Source organism: Ranitomeya variabilis, chromosome 2, assembly GCF_051348905.1.
Source record: "Ranitomeya variabilis isolate aRanVar5 chromosome 2, aRanVar5.hap1, whole genome shotgun sequence".
In the NCBI taxonomy this organism is placed as follows: Eukaryota; Metazoa; Chordata; class Amphibia; order Anura; family Dendrobatidae; genus Ranitomeya; species Ranitomeya variabilis.
In genome coordinates this window covers 363747531-363766860 of record NC_135233.1, presented here as the reverse complement: position 1 = coordinate 363766860, position 19330 = coordinate 363747531, and the positions used below count along the sequence as shown (strand labels likewise).

The 19330-nt window shown below is 42.7% G+C and overlaps 1 protein-coding gene across 2 annotated transcripts in view; it reads left to right on the top strand.

Moving 5' to 3' along the window:
• Positions 1–13125: 13125 nt before the first annotated feature.
• MAP4K1 (mitogen-activated protein kinase kinase kinase kinase 1) overlaps positions 13126–19330 on the top strand; it is a 133511-nt gene continuing 127306 nt past the window's right edge. The window contains exon 1 of one of the 2 annotated variants that reach the window (XM_077285754.1): positions 13126–13337. In XM_077285754.1, the coding sequence (XP_077141869.1) occupies positions 13236–13337 (102 nt within the window). In that variant the 5' untranslated portion in view covers positions 13126–13235. The remainder of the gene's footprint in view (positions 13338–19330) is intronic. The other variant, XM_077285756.1, reaches the window with a different exon arrangement.

Genomic DNA, 19330 nt, shown 5'->3' with positions numbered 1-19330 from the left:
GCTCTGCTGCCAATTCAGCTAAGATAAGTGTCTGTTTTTTTGTCTCTGTGCACACATGCAGTGCGCATGCGCCCGCCATTTTGGACACGATTGCACTCAGTATAGGATTTTAACGATTTTATAGTCCAAAAAAGCCGAATTTCTCTTTCAGCAATGATGTAAATCTTGGATTCTAATGCTCTAGTGCCGATTAGTTCCAACTCGTCCTTTAGATTGCAGTCTGCAAAAAATTCCGCCGCTCCCTCTCTGCCTGCCAGTAAGCCGCTTGAGGCTTCAGCGTCCTTATCCGGATCCACTATTCCTTCCATGTTAATATCCATGGGATGGACAATTGTTGTTACAGCTATTATTTCGTGCTCAGGCTACACCAATGTTTAACAAAAAAAGTCCACAGCAATGAAGAAGAATTGTAACCGGCACTGAAAAGCTGTATAACAAAACAATCTAGCTTGTGATCTTGCATGGAGTGGACGCTATTGGCCTCTAATGAGAATCAGGTGGTGCTCTGCATGCAAAATTCAGGAATCAAAAATTATGTTTTTTTCTGATATAAAACCGGTTGCATGGACAGAAAATAACATATACAATGAACGTCGTGCGATGAATTTATCCCAGATGAAACTCCTAGAAAAAGGCAAAAAAGGTAAAAATAAAAACAAAAATAAAATAAAAAATCTTGCAGAAAATAGAGTAGATAATCCGGACAATAATCAGCGCTTTAATTTTACATTTAAACACAGCCCAATGGATAGGGAAATCCACGCAGCCATACGAAGAAATTGGCACGTTCTGCAAAGAGATGCGGATTTTGGTAATTTAACCGCATCCGCTCCTTTATTTGCTTACAAACGTTCAAAAAATATAGGTGACCTAGTAGTTAAAAATCGACTTCCCCGGCTAGAGAATAATTGGATCAAAAAAACATCACCACAAGGTAACTTTAAATGTGGCAGTTGTAATTTCTGCCACTTGCACAGTACTGACAACTCCCTTAAATTGGGATCAATAGAGCACTTAGTAAGAGATTTTATAACGTGCAAAAGTAAGTTAATTGTATATGTTATTTTCTGTCCATGCAACCGGTTTTATATCAGAAAAACCATAAGACCGTTAATGGTCCGGTTCCGAGAACACTTTAATTCAATATCCACTGGGAAAGGGCGAGTGCGCTTTGTGAAGCATATGCAGGAGGCACACTGCGGTAATCCCAATCTCTTACGGTTTGCTGGACTTGAGATGGTTAATTTCCCTGAACAAGGGGGTAATCATGGCAAGTTACTATTGCAGCGTGAAGCCAAATGGATTCTAAAAACGAATGCACAAGGTCCCCTAAGACTAAATGATAAACTAGATATGGTGATCTTTATCTAACTCTGATGTGGAAAGCAGTCTGTAATTAAGGTTTGTTTTTAATATGACACAAAAGTTGTTTTATCTATGTAGTGAGTCTGTTTCTATAAAAGGAAATGACATCACCATTGTAACATACATGGACCCGTAGAAGAGCCTGAGCACGAAACGGCCGTTGTCCTCCCTTGTCACTCCCCCGCTCCCTCGTGTATTCCTGCCGATGCCGCAGCATGTTTGTGAAGATTTAAAGTGCTGAATAAAGGATATTTTTAGCTGAAGATGGATGGTGAGTGCCGCAATTCTTTCTTATATTTGCTCAATTTTAGTTACATAGAATGACTGCTGACTCATCACAAACTTGGACACTCCCTTTAATGCTCCTAACATAAATAACAATATGACAATTAGTCAGTATCAGAAAAAAACATTTACATCCAGGTACCTGATAGATGACGTCGTCTCTGGAGTCGTTCTTTCTTTTCTTCTTCATCTTGTCCAGACTCCATGATGAGTTTTCTCATCCACAGCCGTCTCTGCTATCTTTAAGGGCATCATGTGGGGATGTGCTGCAGGAGACCGGAGAAGATGGAGTTCTGCAGAGTCATTATAATGCTCCTGAATAAAAATATCTGCCCTACACCCTGAATAAATAATTGTCCCTCACTATCTTCCTTGCACAAAATATTACCTCAAGACAGTCCCTCCTATGGTACATGTTCTCCACACTGCCCCCTCCTTTCCACACTGGGCCCCCTCTTCACAATGTGTCCCCCCTATAGGGCCCAGCTTCTATACTGTGCTGCCTCACCACACTCACCCTCCTTGGCCTACCATCCCTTCCTGGCTGTGCCCTCACACCCCCCTCCCCATGCTACCCCTCCACACTACTTATTCTTTATTCTGTGCTCAAGCACACTTTTCTCACCCCCATACTGTTTCCTTGTACTATTCCCTTCAATAGTCTCCTCACTCGTTTCCCCATCCCTATTAGTACATTTGTAATACCCCAGGTAACCGGACTCAGGGGAGCTTCCCCAGAGATATATATTCTGATCTGGAGGTGGAGTTAGTTAGTCTGTTGGAGGGAGAGACAGAGAGCAGAGAGTGGGGCCGTGCAGCCACGTGTGTGGCAGAAGCAGAAGAGAACCTGAAGGGTTGCAGTGATAGTGAGCACTTGAGGGGAGAAGCAAAGGAGAAGCAAGGAGCTCAGAGGGGAACTGTGATTGGGCACCCTCTGAGCTGAAGCGCAGGAACCGGTAGCCTGAGACTGTATCGTACTTCAAGTCGCATGGCAGAACCGAAAGAACAGAGGATTGCAAGTCATCCGTCTGCACCCACACCTGAAGGTGCAGCAGTACACAGAGAGCCCGGGTCGTGATAGAGACCCTGTAAAAAGGCTTGCATTGCCCACCATACGGGTTACTGTCCCAGGATAGGAGAGAGAGGACTTTGTAAGGGAGCCGCAGGCAGCAAGGACCTCACATAAGAGCGTGAGCAGGAAGGCTTACAAACTTCACCTGGGAGAGGGATCCATCATTGCCTCCAGGCCAGCCGCAGCACATCACCACCTGTAGCTGGTACCCTGGACTGTGGCTTACTACAATCAGTAAACTAGATAAAGAGACTGTATTCTTGTGTCCTCTGTTCTGGCACTACACCACTCTGGCCAATCACACCGGGAGCCCTGGGGATCCCACTTCACCTGTGGGAAGCGTTACCATCTTTGCTGCAGCACCATCGCCCCAGAGTACCCCTTTAAGCAGCATCGGTCACCCCTGACCGAGGACCACAGGTGGCGTCACAAACTTTATTATTTCCACAACCCCTTTAAAGCCTATGCCTTTTACTTGGGCACCCAGGGTCACGGACCGGGTCGCAGCCACCGTGACCTCCCCTTTAATAATGACCGGACCCAGTACCGAGTATCCCCTAGGCCCTGGCGGGCGTTCCACATTTACCCTCTCACTTACCATACTGCCTCTTCACACATCCCCACCGACTCCCCATACTGTGTCTAAACCCATCACTTCACCCTCGCTCCTCATACTGTGTCTACACCCATCCCCCCACTCACCATACTGTGTCTGCACCTACCGTCTCCTTGCTTCTCAAACTTGTGTCCTCAAATCTTCCCCCGTTAGACTAAATCTCCCCCACACACAGTAAATCTCCCCCAGCCCAGTTACACTAAAACTCCCCTCCATTCACAGTAAATTCCCCACACACACACAGTAACTCTCCCACGGCCCTGTTACACTAAATCTCCCCCATGCAGTAAACAACCCTCACACAGAGTATATGTCCCCACATACAGAAAATCTCCCACCTTGCCCCATCTGTTACATTTAATCTTTAGTGTCTTCACCTCCAGTATGGATCACTTACCAGCGATGCTTTTCGCACTTCTGGGAGCCGGCGAGTGACGTCAGCAGTGTAATATATGACCTGATGATCACGCTGCCGACGTTGCTCTGACCTCAGAGCCTCAATTGTACTTGCATCTAAAGGAAGCGAGTACAATTGTTCACTGGACTCTGGGAGCCGGCGCGCTGCAGCTTCTGTGAGCCGGGCCCGGCTGTCAGCTTGGCAGCCAGCTCAGAGAGCGGACCATTCCCAGTCCAAGGGGCAGCAGAATGCAGCCGGGGGAGACACTTCGGACAACCGCATTAGGCGATCTGACTGTGCCCCACTGCTGGCTGCGCCCCATTGCCAACTGCGCCCCATTGCCAACTGCGCCCCATTGCCGGCTGTGCACTTCAGAGCAGCTCCTGCATTCTCTAAGTTTTTGTTTTTCCTTTGTTCCTGCTCCTCTCCTCCTGTATATAAGTCTATTATTTTAACCAACTGGTTGTGGTCCTGAAGAAGACACCAACAGAGAAGAGTTGATGACCACACCCACTTGTTAAAAGACAAGATTTATATACAGGGAAGAGTAGGCCACCAGATTCAGGAGAACAGCGGCATTTGCACCAGGTAAAAAATTGCTTATTTATTGCAAGAGAAAGGTTCTCTTTAACGTTAGTGTCTCTTTAAATACACCAGACCCTAGTTGTTCATTAAAATATGGTTAATAATGCTCTAAAATTTAGTGATAACCTTTGAGGTTTCTGTAGATATTTGTGAATTGAAAATGAAATTGTAATTTTTTTCCATTTTTGAGCAGAACTGGAAGAGGAACCGGTGCTGAAACAATACATGGTATAAATAGGAATAAATCTGCTGGGTGTTATTGCATCAAATTAAATTACACTATCAACAGAGCTGTATTTTCTGGACATACAAAGAGAGATAGTAGCTGCACCATTAAGAGGATTGTCTGTGATTGGAAAAACATGTCTGCTTACTGTTGTCCAGTATTAGAGAGACATGGTTGTTTTCTTTCAGAAACAGCACCACCTCTGATCATGGGTTGTGCCTAGTATTGCAGCTCAATCCCATTGAAGTTAATGGAGCTGAGCTGCAATGCTGTGCACAACCAATGGCGAGTGGTGGCGCTTTTTCTGAAAGAAAATAGCCATGTCTCTCTAATACTGGACAACCAGTTTAATCAATCTTTATATAACTTTAATACCTTCTTTACCTAACAACTAGACAGGGTGACAGGTGTCTAGTGCCTAAAAAATATTAGTTATGATGGGTCACATGACTTAAAGGGGGACTTTTGATGGAATTTTCAATATAAACCGAGTACCTACTCTAATTGTCGCTGCTCCACAGATTCTACAACAGTTTTTCTTTTTCTTCTGTGTCCCTCTGTTACAAAGTTATGACCCCTGGAAATAAAGATGCTAATTACTCCATCAACTAACTGGGTGTATCTCATAAAACTCCTCTGTAGTCCATGAGCCGGGCCAGATATCGGTACCACCCGGAGTGACTAATTTTCTTTGGTATTTTTAGGTAGATGCATGTCTGTAGTTTATTTTTTGATATGATAGCCCTTACATATACGTAGCTTATTAACCCCTTCAGCCCTAGGCCTATTTGTACCCAAGTGCCTAAGCCAATCTGACCTGTGCCACTTCATGGGCTAATAACTTTGGAACGCTTTCACCTATCCAAGCCATTCTGAGATTGTTTTCTCGTGACATATTGTACTTCACGTCAGTGCTAAATGGGAGTCAATATATTTTACCTTTCTATATAAAAAAATGCTAAATATTCGGAAATTTTGGAAAAATCGGCAATTTTTTAACTTTGAAATTCTCTGCTTTTTACAAAAATACTGATACCCCCCATAATAGTTATTAATTTACACTCCCCACATGTTTACTTCATATTGGCATCATTTTGAAAATGAAACCTTATTGTTTTACGACGTAATAGGGCTTATAGTTTTATGCGCAATTTTTCACATTTACAGCAAAACCCACTTTTCAAAGGACCAAGTCACTTCTGAAGTCACTTTAAGGGGCTTACATAACAGAAACCACCCATAAATTACCCCATTTTGCAAACTACACCCCTCAAGCTGTTCAAAACTCATTTTTAAAAACTGTTAACCCTTTAGGTGTTCCACAGGAATTTTAGCAGAATGAAGGCGAAATTTCAAAATTTCATTTTTTTTCCAGATATTACATTGTAATCCAATTTTACCTGCAACCTAGCAAGGGTTAACGGCAAACCCAAACTTGGTTACCCTAATTCTGCAGTTTATAGAAACACCCCACATGTACTCGTAAACTAAAGTATGGGCACACAGCACAGCTCAACACGGAAGGAGCGCTATGTGGTTTTTGGGTGGCGGATTCACTGGAAGAAATCTAGGGGGCCATGTCACATTTGAAGGCTGCCTGAGGTACCCCCACAGTGGAAACCCCAAAAAGTGACCCTATTTTGGAAACTACACCCCCAAGGAATCTTTTAGGGGGTATAGTGACCACTTTGACCCAACCAGTGTTTCACAGTAGTTGGAAACACTTGGTTGAGAAAATGGAAAAAGTGCATTTTTTACATGAAGGTGTCATTTTAGGCTCATTTTTTTATTTTTAAGAGGTGTACCAGCAAAAAATGCACCCCACTATTTGTTCACCAATCTCTCCCGAACACAACAACACCCGATATGTTGTCGTACACTGCAGTATTGGGGAACGGCAGGCCTCGGAAGGGAAGGAGCGCCAAATGACTTTTGGAGTGCAAATTTTACTGGAAGAAATCTAGGGGGCTATGTCACATTTGAAGACACCCTGAGGTGCCCCAACACACGCACACACACTGACACATACACGTTCTGTGCTGAACAGGACTCTCCGGTCTTCTCTGCAGAGCTCCTATCTCCCTCTGTAGAGGCTGACACCTCCCAGGCAGAGCAGTGAGACTACACAAGCTGGTCTATGAAGCACTTATGAGGCTTGCTTGGAAAAACTTCCTTCCATGGCTAGAAGAAAACCATGCAAGGGACCTTCACCATCTGGATGAAACACTGAAGAACATCACAAACTTTCGCATCAGTGTGTCGCAGGGATCCTTCGAAAAGCTCTTGGATAATGAATCTTGCACACTTACCCTGAAGCTCTTTCAAGTTTATCTTGAGACCCTCAGAAATGAACAACTCTCAGCATTCTGGATGTCATACTTGGACATGGTCGAGACCATGCTGGCCCTGGTTCGAGCTTCAAGAGAAGGCAACTGGATGCTTCACCTAGGAGCAATCCGACAGATGATACCATGGTGTTTTGCCTATGACAAGGTCAACTATGCCCGATACCTAACCTATTACTATGCCACAATGTCTCGGCTGCCCATAGAACACCCAGAGGTCCATGAATACTTCATGCAAGGTGGCTTTTCGGTCCAGATCGGTAGCAAGAATCCTTTTGGACGAATTCCTGTGGACCAGACCATTGAAGAGACAATCAACAAAGACACCCAGACACCAGGGGGCACAAAAGGCTTCAGCCTCAAAGTTGGAGCTGTTTCCAGGTTCTACCTGACATCAGAGTACCGCAGTATGTACTTGAGGCAGCTGAGGGCCCTGGTAGGCCAACAATATACTGACTTCAGCCATTCAGACCTACAGGTGTCTAGGATTAGAAGAGATGAAGCCGATGTCCAATCTTTCGTTCAACTGCTGGAGACAGGTTGGGTGAACCCCTTCAACAAAGAGCATAATGGTGAACTTATCAGTTTGTCAACAGCGACTGTAGCACCACCAGATGTAGCCAAAGACCTTCAAGGGGCATACAGTATAGGAGAGGATGCATATCAAACATTCAAGGATGAGCGTTTGGGTACCGATAAGCCAACTACATTGTTTCATGACAAGATGACGAAGAACAAACTTAAAACGTTCTCTAACATCCAAATGAAGACACGCAGACAAGGTCTTGGCAAGGAGGTAATTTTGAAGGCTGACAGAAACCTATTTGGCCAGATGATACTTGTAGCTGAGAACAGAAAGCTACAAATGAGTGATGTCTTGACTCATCCCCTGGGTCCATTGCCATGGGCACTTGCCAATGGTGATGGGTCTATCCGCAAGACCAACAAGGCTGCCCTCGCAAGGGAGTTGGAGAGGAATGCTCGTCCTGCAGAAGTGATCCCCGAGCCCTCTGCAACCATCATTGATGGGATGAGCCTGGTTCAGAAACTGAAGGGAAACAATGCAACATTTGGCCAGCTAGCAGGCACAGCAATGAGTCGCGCTATCCATGAGGGTGCTAAGAGCAAGCGCATTGATATTGTCTTTGACGTCTACAAGGAGACATCCATCAAAGATACAGAAAGAGTCAACAGATATGAAGGCACAGGGATCCATTTCAAGAACATTCAACATGGGCACAACATCCAGCAGTGGAAAAAGCTTCTAAGTAGTTCCTCCAACAAGGCAAGTCTCATAAAGTTTCTGGTAGAAGAATGGAAGGCGAAACACCACAGGGAGAAGCTTGAGGAGAAGGAGCTGTATGTCACATGTGAGCAGCTCTGCTTTAAGATCACCAAAGAACAGTGGGAAGAGGCTGCTGACCTTAAGTCAAATCAAGAAGAAGCAGACAAACGCCTCCTTCTCCATGCTCTTCATGCAGCAGAATCTGGTTACAAGTCGGTCATCATCACTTCGGAGGATACTGATGTCATGGTCCTGTGTCTGGGCATGTGCCACAAAATCCCATCCCACCTGTTCCAGAAATGCGGTACACAGAACCGGACAAGATTCCTGGATATCACCACTCTGAGCCGAACATTGGGAGGCAGCGTATGTGATTCATTGATTGGTATGCATGCATTTACAGGCTGTGACACCGTCAGTGCATTCGCTGGCCGTGGGAAGATGACGACACTCAAGCAGTTGAAGATGAACAAGACATACCAGGATGCCTTTCAGGAAGTTGGTCGTTCATGGGAAGTGTCTACCGAACTTTTTGAGAAGTTACAGGAAATCACCTGCCACATGTACCTGCCAACTACCCAAACAACTGAGGTAAACAGGCTCCGTTATCAGCTGTTCTGTGCCAGACGTGGAGTGGTAGAGTCAAGTCAACTCCCTCCTTGCCAGGACTGCCTTTTCATGCATGCACTGCGTGCAAACTACCAGGCTGCGATCTGGAGGAGAAGTCTGCAGAGCCAGCCATGGGTTGCAAACCCAACAGACTGCGGTTGGATGATAGATAACGACGGAAAGCTTGTTGTCAAGTGGATGCAAGGGGCACCAGCACCAGAAGCTATTATACAGCTACTGTCCTGCAAGTGTGTGCGGTCATGTGAACTTCCTCAGTGTACTTGCCTCAGCAATGGCCTGAAGTGCACAGACATGTGCAGATTACAGACATGCCAGAACAAGGGTACTGAAGACGAGCCAGTAGAACAACAGTCAGATTCAGAGTCCGATGTTGAAGATATTATGGAGTAACATATATATATATATATATATATATATATATATATATATATATATATATATATATATATATATATATATATATATATATATATATGCACATGACATGTTCAGTGTGTATTTACATAACTTGGATTAAATTTTGTTACAAATACTACATCTAGTCACTCCGGGTGGTACCGATATCGTCATATTTGGTTCTTGGCTCATGCTAAAATTCCTGTGGAACACCTAAAGGGTTAACAGTTTTTAAAAATGAGTTTTGAACAGCTTGAGGGGTGTAGTTTGCAAAATGGGGTAATTTATGGGTGGTTTCTGTTATGTAAGCCCCTTAAAGTGACTTCAGAAGTGACTTGGTCCTTTGAAAAGTGGGTTTTGCTGTAAATGTGAAAAATTGCGCATAAAACTATAAGCCCTATTACGTCGTAAAACAATAAGGTTTCATTTTCAAAATGATGCCAATATGAAGTAAACATGTGGGGAGTGTAAATTAATAACTATTATGGGGGGTATCAGTATTTTTGTAAAAAGCAGAGAATTTCAAAGTTAAAAAATTGCCGATTTTTCCAAAATTTCCGAATATTTAGCATTTTTTTATATAGAAAGGTAAAATATATTGACTCCCATTTAGCACTGACGTGAAGTACAATATGTCACGAGAAAACAATCTCAGAATGGCTTGGATAGGTGAAAGCGTTCCAAAGTTATTAGCCCATGAAGTGGCACAGGTCAGATTGGCTTAGGCACTTGGGTACAAATAGGCCTAGGGCTGAAGGGGTTAATAAGCTACGTATATGTAAGGGCTATCATATCAAAAAATAAACTACAGACATGCATCTACCTAAAAATACCAAAGAGAATTAGTCACTCCGCTTGGTACCGATATCGTCAAATTTGGTTCTTGGCTCATGGACTACTGTGGGTGAGGCCGTGTTTTGATTGGCCAGCAACAGAGGAGAAAAAGAAAACGCCCACAGAGAAATTCTGTGGTATACGCTCATTACTTGAAGGGAACATTTGCACCATTTGTACCAAGAGGCATAACTTTGTAACAGAGGGGCACAGAATTTAAAGAAAAACGGTTTCAGAATCTGTGGCGCAGTGACAATTGGAGGAGGTGATCAGTTTAAATTAAAAAAAAAATAGGAAAAGTTCTCTCCTCACCCTTGCCTGGTCCAGTGCTGAGTCTTCGCTGCTGATTGCGGGATATCTTATTGTCTGCAGTGCTGATTTCACATTGACAGTTCAACAGCCAATCGGTGAGCCCAGCAACTCATCATGCTGTCGACATGGCAGAGCCCCTAAGCACACTGATTGTCTGCAGTGTTGTCGACATGACATCAACGCTGTAGATAATAGACCCTGGGAGCAGTGGCGGAAACACTGTGCTGGACCCAGGGAGGGGGAGAAAAACCCAGTCTGTTTTTTTTTTAAATAGCAAGGAAAATTTGGTTTTCCAAAAGAGAGAAAATCCCTTTTAAATGAAAATACACTAAAAATCTTTAGTTGCCAACTCTCCCAGAATGTCAACAAGACTCCTTGAGATCAAGAAAAACTGGGACATGGAAGAGGTATGACCTGAAACAGAAGGCGTCAGTATGCAAAACATTAGTGGTGGCAGTGAATCTGCTGAAAAAAAGCCCCTTGGATACAAACATACCAATTTTTGTAATTCTACAGTGTTAGACATTTATAAGCCCTGCCTTTATTTTGCCTGCCTATAGCCAGTGAAAGCCAAAGATGCTCCTTTGATGCAAATTTGCATTGCTCCTTACTTCTGTTCTCCAGATCATCGAATGGTGCATCACAAAAACCATTTGTTAAACGTTGTGTTGGTTTTTACCAAAATTTAGCTAAACTCTGAAAATCTCAAAAATATCTTTGGCACCATGTGGCAAAGTTGGATGGGGAGAAGGCAGATATAATTTGAAGGAGCCAAAGGGCCTGAAACATCATGGAAAAAGGGCCAGGTGTTCCAACACCGCACTGACCACCATATAACATCTAGGTGGACCTTCAACAACACTCACGAAAGAGATCATTCCGAGCAAGAAAACCGCTCATTGATTTCCATGAGTCCTGTGACACACCCTCCAACTTTAAAAGACAGGAAAGAGGTACATGTAAATTTGCTGGATAAATATCTGCCTGTCTTTCTTAGGAAACTATATTTGCTGAAATGCAACCCCAGACTTGCAAGGACCCTCCACCATGCTTCACTGTTCCTTCAGACACTCATTATTGTACCACTCTCCAACCCTTCCATGAATAAACTGCTGCCTGCCATTTTCTGCACCCCAGTCCATATATTTTTGTGCATAGTTGAGTCTCTTGACCACAATTCTTCCATGAAGACCACTTCTGGCCAGACTTCACCGAACCATAGATAGGTTTACCTGGATCCTACTGGTTGCTTCCGGGTCTGAGTTGATGGCACTGCTGGACAACTGATTTCGAAGGCAAGTAAGCATGATGTGTTTTTAATCTTCTGCACCAACATTCCTTGTCAGACCAGTGTGCCTGCGGTCCTCAATGTTGCGTATTTCTTCAAAAGAGCTTGGGCAGCACATCTTGAAACCCCAGTCTGCTTTGAATCTTTGCATGGAAGAGACCTTGCTGATGCAGTTTAACTACCCCTTGTCATGTGGCTGTGATCACTCTTGCCATGGTGTTTGACCTCTGACATGAAACAGTCTTCTACAACCTCAAGTTTGAGGCAAAGTTTGACTGTTCCTCACTGAGTTTTAAGACTCCTACACAGATGATTCTGATAATGACTATTTCAACCTACATGTGAAAATGATGATTTTAATTTGGTCTAACTAATTGGTTACTCATACACCTGACTATAATCCTACAAAATCTCTGACTTTGTGCCAGTGTACCTAGAAGAAATGGTGCTATTTTGAAGGTAAAGGGTGGTCACACCAAATATTGATTTGATTTAGATTTCTCCTTTGTTCATTCACTTTGCATTTTGTAAATTAATAAAAACAAAATATTAACACTCCTATAGTTGAAAGCATTCTTGCTTTGCAGCATTTTTTCCATTGCTTAATAATGGCAGTTTTCTCTCCATAGTGATGGTTTGCTTTCCTTTCTTCTCCTGGCTCCTTGTAGGTGCTGTAGGAATTCAGGAGGTATGTCCTGGATGGTAGATATGTGTCAGTAATATAAACTGTACCAGTAACACTAGGTTACAGAGAGGGTTTAATGTGACTGGATTTTGGGTCTGGCTTTTTGGAGTTACCAAAAGAACCTGGCTGGTAAAAGTTGATTTTATGTTCCAGTCCGGGCTTTACAGGCCTATTAACAGCAGCTGGGTTAGCTCAACAATGAGGACTGTGTTGAGACTGGAGAAAGGCAAAGCTGCTAGTTAGGCTGCTCTGCATAAAAAAGGTGTGCTGGAGCCAAACAGAGAAGTGTTTGTTTGGTGAACACATTTAATACAAGTGTTAGCTGCTGCTGGGAATACCGAGGATTTATGTTATTTCTTTCTGCCAGATGTAAAGGAATGCTTATGTTATCCATAGGCTGTTTTCTTTTTGGAGCTGTAAAGTTTATGATCCACAATAAACTACATTCTGTTTTGATATAAAACCCTATTCCACGTGTTTCCATGTGGCTACACAAGAGCATGGACCCCTATAGTGCCTATATTTAAAGTGACACTTTTGCATAATTTATTGCATCTGCTGTCTATTAAAAACACCGATTTATCACATTAGATTATCATTTCCAAATGACAAACACAACTCTGTTACATCTATATCTGTTCCATCGTCGTTTGAAAATACACGAATAGCCCTGTACATTTTGTGCAGGACGCTACGCCTTCCTCTTCAGCTGATGCTCGCTCTGCTATCCCTCCTCTCTGTGTGGGTATTCTGCACTGTGTGAAACCACTATTATTTAGCAACGTGTGTCTAGGGAGTAGATGGTAACACAAGACTGAACTTTCAGGAAACTTGTGTCAACCAATCATTTTGCGCTGTGTTTATGCAGCCACTGACTGCTGCTGGTGACACTTGCACATTGCGAAGTGTGCAGAATGGATGTGCAGGGTCGACTGGATATTTCCAATCGAGACCCCCAGGATGTGTATGAGCTGATACACCGGCTGGGTAGTGGGAGCTATGGGGAAGTTTATAAGGTAGGTAATAATAACTATATGTTCAGGGATCTCTCCTGTGGATTGTCACTACAATTCTGAGCATGCCGAGAGTTGTAGTTTTTGCAGGAGCCCCAGGTTGCGGAGCATCGGACTACAATATAATTTCTTATGTCGTATGTATGTATTCCGCATGCACTGGGAAATACACCGTACTTATTCTCTTCTCTGTAGGACCCCTATTTCTTGCAAAATAGGGAGAATTTTTCTTTTACTCATGTCTAGGCATCTCTCATAGACTGTAATGTCAAGTGTCCATGGATGGGCTGTCACTTTTCCAATGGGAATGGTGTTGAGTACTCCTGTTCTGGGGATCGATGAAGGTCCCAGTGGTTGGACCTCCAGTGGTCATACCGTAAGGCAAGGGGTCTACGGGCACAATTGGTTGTCTATAGTAAAATGTATGCATTAGCATGACCCTCAAACCTCAACAGTAGTAAAACAAAAAAAATTGTGCATAAGCCACAAGAAGTCCGACTTAATCATAATTCTTTAGACTATCATACATTGTCTGCAACTTTGTCTTTTGCAGATAAATGTCATCGGAGGCACAATGTGACCACAATGCCCAACCTTGTGGCATATTCGTGATTAAACATAAAAGTGTAAAAAAACCCAAACATTTAAATTGCAAAAGGTCAGAATCTTAAAGGGGGCGTAGAAAGAGTTTATGCTTTACACGGGGATGCATGATGTTTTCAAGGAGGGTGTATGAACTTTACAAAGTATAGAAATCTTACGAGGGAATTTTTAAATGTTATCAAAACGTTGTCTAAGCTTTACCATAGGGTGTATGAACTTTACAAGGGGTCCAGACCAAGCAGGAGGATATATGAACTCTACAAGGCTCTGGCTTTAACAGGGAGATGTATAAACTTTACAATGAATCTAAACTTTACCATGAGATTGGGTATAAAAACCTCACAATGAGTCTGAAGTTTACTGGGAGGTCTAAAAAAACAACTTGACAAGGAGTTTAAGCTTTTCCATGGGGTATATAAACTTTACAAAGCGTTTTTAGTTTTACTATTGGGCATATGAACTGTACAAGGAGTTTAAGCTTTACCAGGGGGTATACAAACTGTACAAGGAGTTTGAACTTTTCCAGGGGGTCTATGAACTTTATAAGGAATTTAGGCTTTGCCAGGGAGGATTCTATGAACTTTACAGGGAGCTTTAAGCTTTACCAGGGGTTCTATAAACTTTACAAGGAATTTAAGCATTGCCAGAGGGTCTATGAACATTACAATGAATTTAGTATTTGTCAGGGGTATTATGAGCTTTACAAGGAGTTTAAGCTTTACCAGGGGGTATATGAACTGTACAAGCAGTTTAAGCTTTATCAGGGGTATATGAACTGTACAAGGAATTTAAGCTTTACCAGGGGGTATATAAACTGTACAAGGAGTTTAAGCTTTACCAGGGGGTATATGAACTGTACAAGCAGTTTAAGCTTTATCAGGGGGTATATGAACTGTACAAGGAGTTTACGCTTTATCAGGGGATATATGAACTGTACAAGGAGTTTACGCTTTATCAGGGGGTATATAAATCAGGGGGTATATAAACTGTACAAGGAGTTTAAGCTTTATCAGGGGGTATATAAACTGTACAAGGAGTTTAAGCTTTATCAGGGGGTATATAAACTGTACAAGGAGTTTAAGCTTTATTGGTGGGTATATAAACCGTACAAGGAGTTTAAGCTTTATCAGGGGTATATAAACTGATCAAGGAGTTTAAGCTTTTTCAGGGGGTATATAAACTGTGCAAGGAGTTTAAGCTCCATCAGGGGGTATATAAACCGTACAAGGAGTTTAAGCTTTATCAGGGGGTATATAAACTGTACAAGGAGTTTAAGCTTTATCAGGGGGTATATGAACTGTACAAGGAGTTTAAGCTTTATCAAGGAGTATACAAACTGTACAAGGAGATTAAGCTTTATCAGGGGTATATAAACTGATCAAGGAGTTTAAGCTTTTTCAGGGGGTATGTAAACTGTGCAAGGAGTTTAAGCTTTATCAGGAGGTATATAAACTGTACAAGGAGTTTAAGCTTTACCAGGGGGTATATAAACTGTACAAGGAGTTTAAGCTTTATCAGGGGGTATATAAACTGTACAAGGAGTTTAAGCTTTATTGGTGGGTATATAAACCATACAAGGAGGTTAAGCTTTATCAGGGGTATATAAACTGATCAAGGAGTTTAAGCTTTTTCAGGGGGTATATAAACTGTGCAAGGAGTTTAAGCTTTATCAGGAGGTATATAAACTGTACAAGGAATTTAAGCTTTACCAGGGGGTAAATAAACTGTACAAGCAGTTTAAGCTTAATCAGGGGGTATATGAACTGTACAAGGAGTTTAAGCTTTATCAGGGGGTATATAAACTGTTCAAGGAGTTTAAGCTTTACCAGGGGTTCTATAAACTTTACAAGGAATTTAAGCATTGCCAGAGGGTCTATGAACATTACAATGAATTTAGTATTTGTCAGGGGTGTTATGAGCTTTACAAGGAGTTTAAGCTTTACTAGGGGGTATATAAACTGTACAAGGAGTTTAAGCTTTACCAGGGGGTATATGAACTGTACAAGCAGTTTAAGCTTTATCAGGGGTATATGAACTGTACAAGGAATTTAAGCTTTATCAGGGGGTATATGAACTGTACAAGGAGATTAAGCTTTACCAGGGGGTATATAAACTGTACAAGGAGTTTAAGCTTTACCAGGGGGTATATGAACTGTACAAGCAGTTTAAGCTTTATCAGGGGTATATGAACTGTACAAGGAATTTAAGCTTTATCAGGGGGTATATGAACTGTACAAGGAGATTAAGCTTTACCAGGGGGTATATAAACTGTACAAGGAGTTTAAGCTTTACCAGGGGGTATATGAACTGTACAAGCAGTTTAAACTTTATCAGGGGGTATATGAACTGTACAAGGAGTTTAAGCTTTATCAGGGGGTATATAAACTGTACAAGGAGTTTAAGCTTTATCAGGGGGTATATAAACCGTACAAGGAGTTTAAGCTTTATCAGGGGGTATATAAACTGTACAAGGAGTTTAAGCTTTATCAGGGGGTATATGAACTGTACAAGGAGTTTAAGCTTTATCAAGGGGTATATAAACTGTACAAGGAGATTAAGCTTTATCAGGGGTATATAAACTGATCAAGGAGTTTAAGCTTTTTCAGGGGGTATGTAAACTGTGCAAGGAGTTTAAGCTTTATCAGGAGGTATATAAACTGTACAAGGAGTTTAAGCTTTACCAGGGGGTAAATAAACTGTACAAGCAGTTTAAGTTTTATCAGGGGGTATATGAACTGTACAAGGAGTTTAGGCTTTATCAGGGGGTATATAAACTGTACAAGCAGTTTAAGCTTTATCAGGAGGTATATAAACTGTACAAGGAGTTTAAGCTTTATCAGGAGGTATATAAACTGTACAAGGAGTTTAAGCTTTATCAGGGGGTATATAAACTGTACAAGGAGGGATAATTAAAATATAGCTTTTCATGTATATATTAAAAAGCAATAAAAAGAACACACAAAAACATAACCGGATTTCTTCAAAGGGAGCCAATTGAATGTACAATTCACAGGAACTTCTTTATGATAATCTGTCAAAGAACTGAACGATCACTATTCAAAGAAATGATCTGTTATGAATAGGTACAATCATAACTGCTGGGCCTCGGCTATAATCACCCAGCAATATATAGTGATCTTTTTTGTGTTCTTTTGTTGCTTTTTTAATATATACTGTGCATTAAAATTATATATTAATTATTGCTCCAATTGGATTTGACAGTGAATAACAATTTTATTGGGGATACTATAATACTGTTATATAGTGAAGCATGAACTGTACTAGGAGTTAGGGGGTCTATAGTGCGGGGTCTTTTCTCCTGACATATATGGCAGCATTTTTAGTTGAAGTTGCATTATCTCAATAGTTCAGCCATGACCCTATCTCAAGATGAAACAAACAAACCTTTCAGACCTCTTTAGTACCTGGGTAGAAAGAATTGTGCAAAATATTGCTCTTGACAAAATTTCCAAAACTTAAATTAAAATATGTTTGGAGTTGGTGCTGGGACTTGTAGTATGTGGCGTTTCGGCAGTTTGGGTGAGAAGGGTTATGGGTGTGACATTTCTGCCTCGGTTTATTGTTATTCTGTTTCTCCAGTTCCTTTTATAACACAAAGCGTCAGTATCAATTGTCTGAGGAAGAGGTCGGTGACATTGACTGACCACGCTGATGTCATCGGGAGCGCAGGGTACCATGCCCTATTAGATTGTTGTAATATTTAGGCCACCTGTTGACTGTGATACTTCTCCCCCCTCGCGGCTATGCTGCGTTTTGTGGCTTCCTGTTCTTCTGCATGACACAGGTGCACATCGCATCCTCTTGGCTTCCTGTAAAACACACTGTGCACGCTGCTGCTTTTTCTCATGGTATCTACTTCATTGCTGGATGATGGCCCCCTGACCTAAACATGTTTTGATGGCCACTGATCCACAGCTTAGCTGCCCTCAAATGAGGTTTTCGCTTCTAGAAATATTTTTATATATTTTTAAAAAAATAAATAAACTCACTTGCACCAGACCAAATGCTCATTTCTCCCTTATAGAAACTATCCAGCAGAGCAGACCATGCATTATATGTTCAGTCTAGGTCTCCAATATCAGGACTTCTGGTTGGAAATATAGTTAACAGAATGACGGCTGTCTAATATGAATGTCCCGCGGGTAATCCCAATACCAGGGGTGTATCGCCAATGGCGGCAGGCCACACGGCTGCTATGGGCCACCCTCCGCCCATCCTAGCAAGTTCAGCTGTATCCGCATCCTGGATGCCGATACAGTTGAAAGCAATGATGGAGGAGTGAGCGCCAGATGAAGTTTCCCCTTCCATCATTCTTCCTCAGCATCTGACATCTCAGTGCTGTGGGCGTGATGACGTCGCAACATGTTGCCCGCTGTGCTGAGATGTGCAGGCACTTTAAAGCGCTCACTGCTGAGACCGGAGCAGCGGGGAAATGAGGAGGCGTTGAATATTGCATTTTGCTTTTTGTTAAATCAATGAGCAAATTGTGGCGGACACAATACGGTATAGAGGACTATGGGGAGTGCAGTATACTGTATGGAGGATTATGGGAAGCACATTATACTGTGTGGACTTTGGGAGTGTAGTATACGGTATGGACAACTGTGGAGTGTATTATACTGTATGGTGGACTATGGGAAGTGCATTGTACTGTATGGATGACTATGGGGATTGCATTATACCGTATGCAGGACGGTGGGGAGTGCATGATACTGTATGCAGAACATTATACTGTATGGAGGACTGTGGGGTGCATTTGGAGCGCCCCCAGACACAGGGCCGCGGGGTACTCGGTACCGGGCCTCTCAGTCTCAGTCCTGGGGTTGTCACGGTGGCTAGACCCGGTCCGTGACCCTGCTAAAGGGCGTCCAATGAAAGGTGTGATGGTGGTGCATGGTGCAAGTCGCGATGAATAACGAGGACACAGGGTTGCAGTCTCTTTACCTCTTTACTGAAGGCTTCAGGATCCGCAATCCAGAGTACTGCTAACAGGGCTGGCTGAGACCGGCCGGTCCGAAGGCACATCCAGAGTTCCCTTTGCAGGTGGAAATCAGTGTCTACCTTCTAGCACCTGTGTGTTGTAGTACCTCCCTGCTGAGCACCACGGGATAGTCCTCACAACTGTTGTGTCTGTTTCTGATGTTCTTTCTCACAACTCTCGTTTCTGTTCTGATGTTCTTCTCCGTCCCCCAGATGATATGGCTAGGACGCACCCGTATGACGGGTAGGCCTGGAGTTCTTCCGGGACCCTAGTGTCGCCCCTCTCCCACAATTGCCCCCTATGTCTGCTTAGGTGATTTAGGTGAGACAGCCAACCTATAATCAACTGTCCTGCCGCTGTTTGAAGTAATGCTTGTAGCCCAATACTTCCT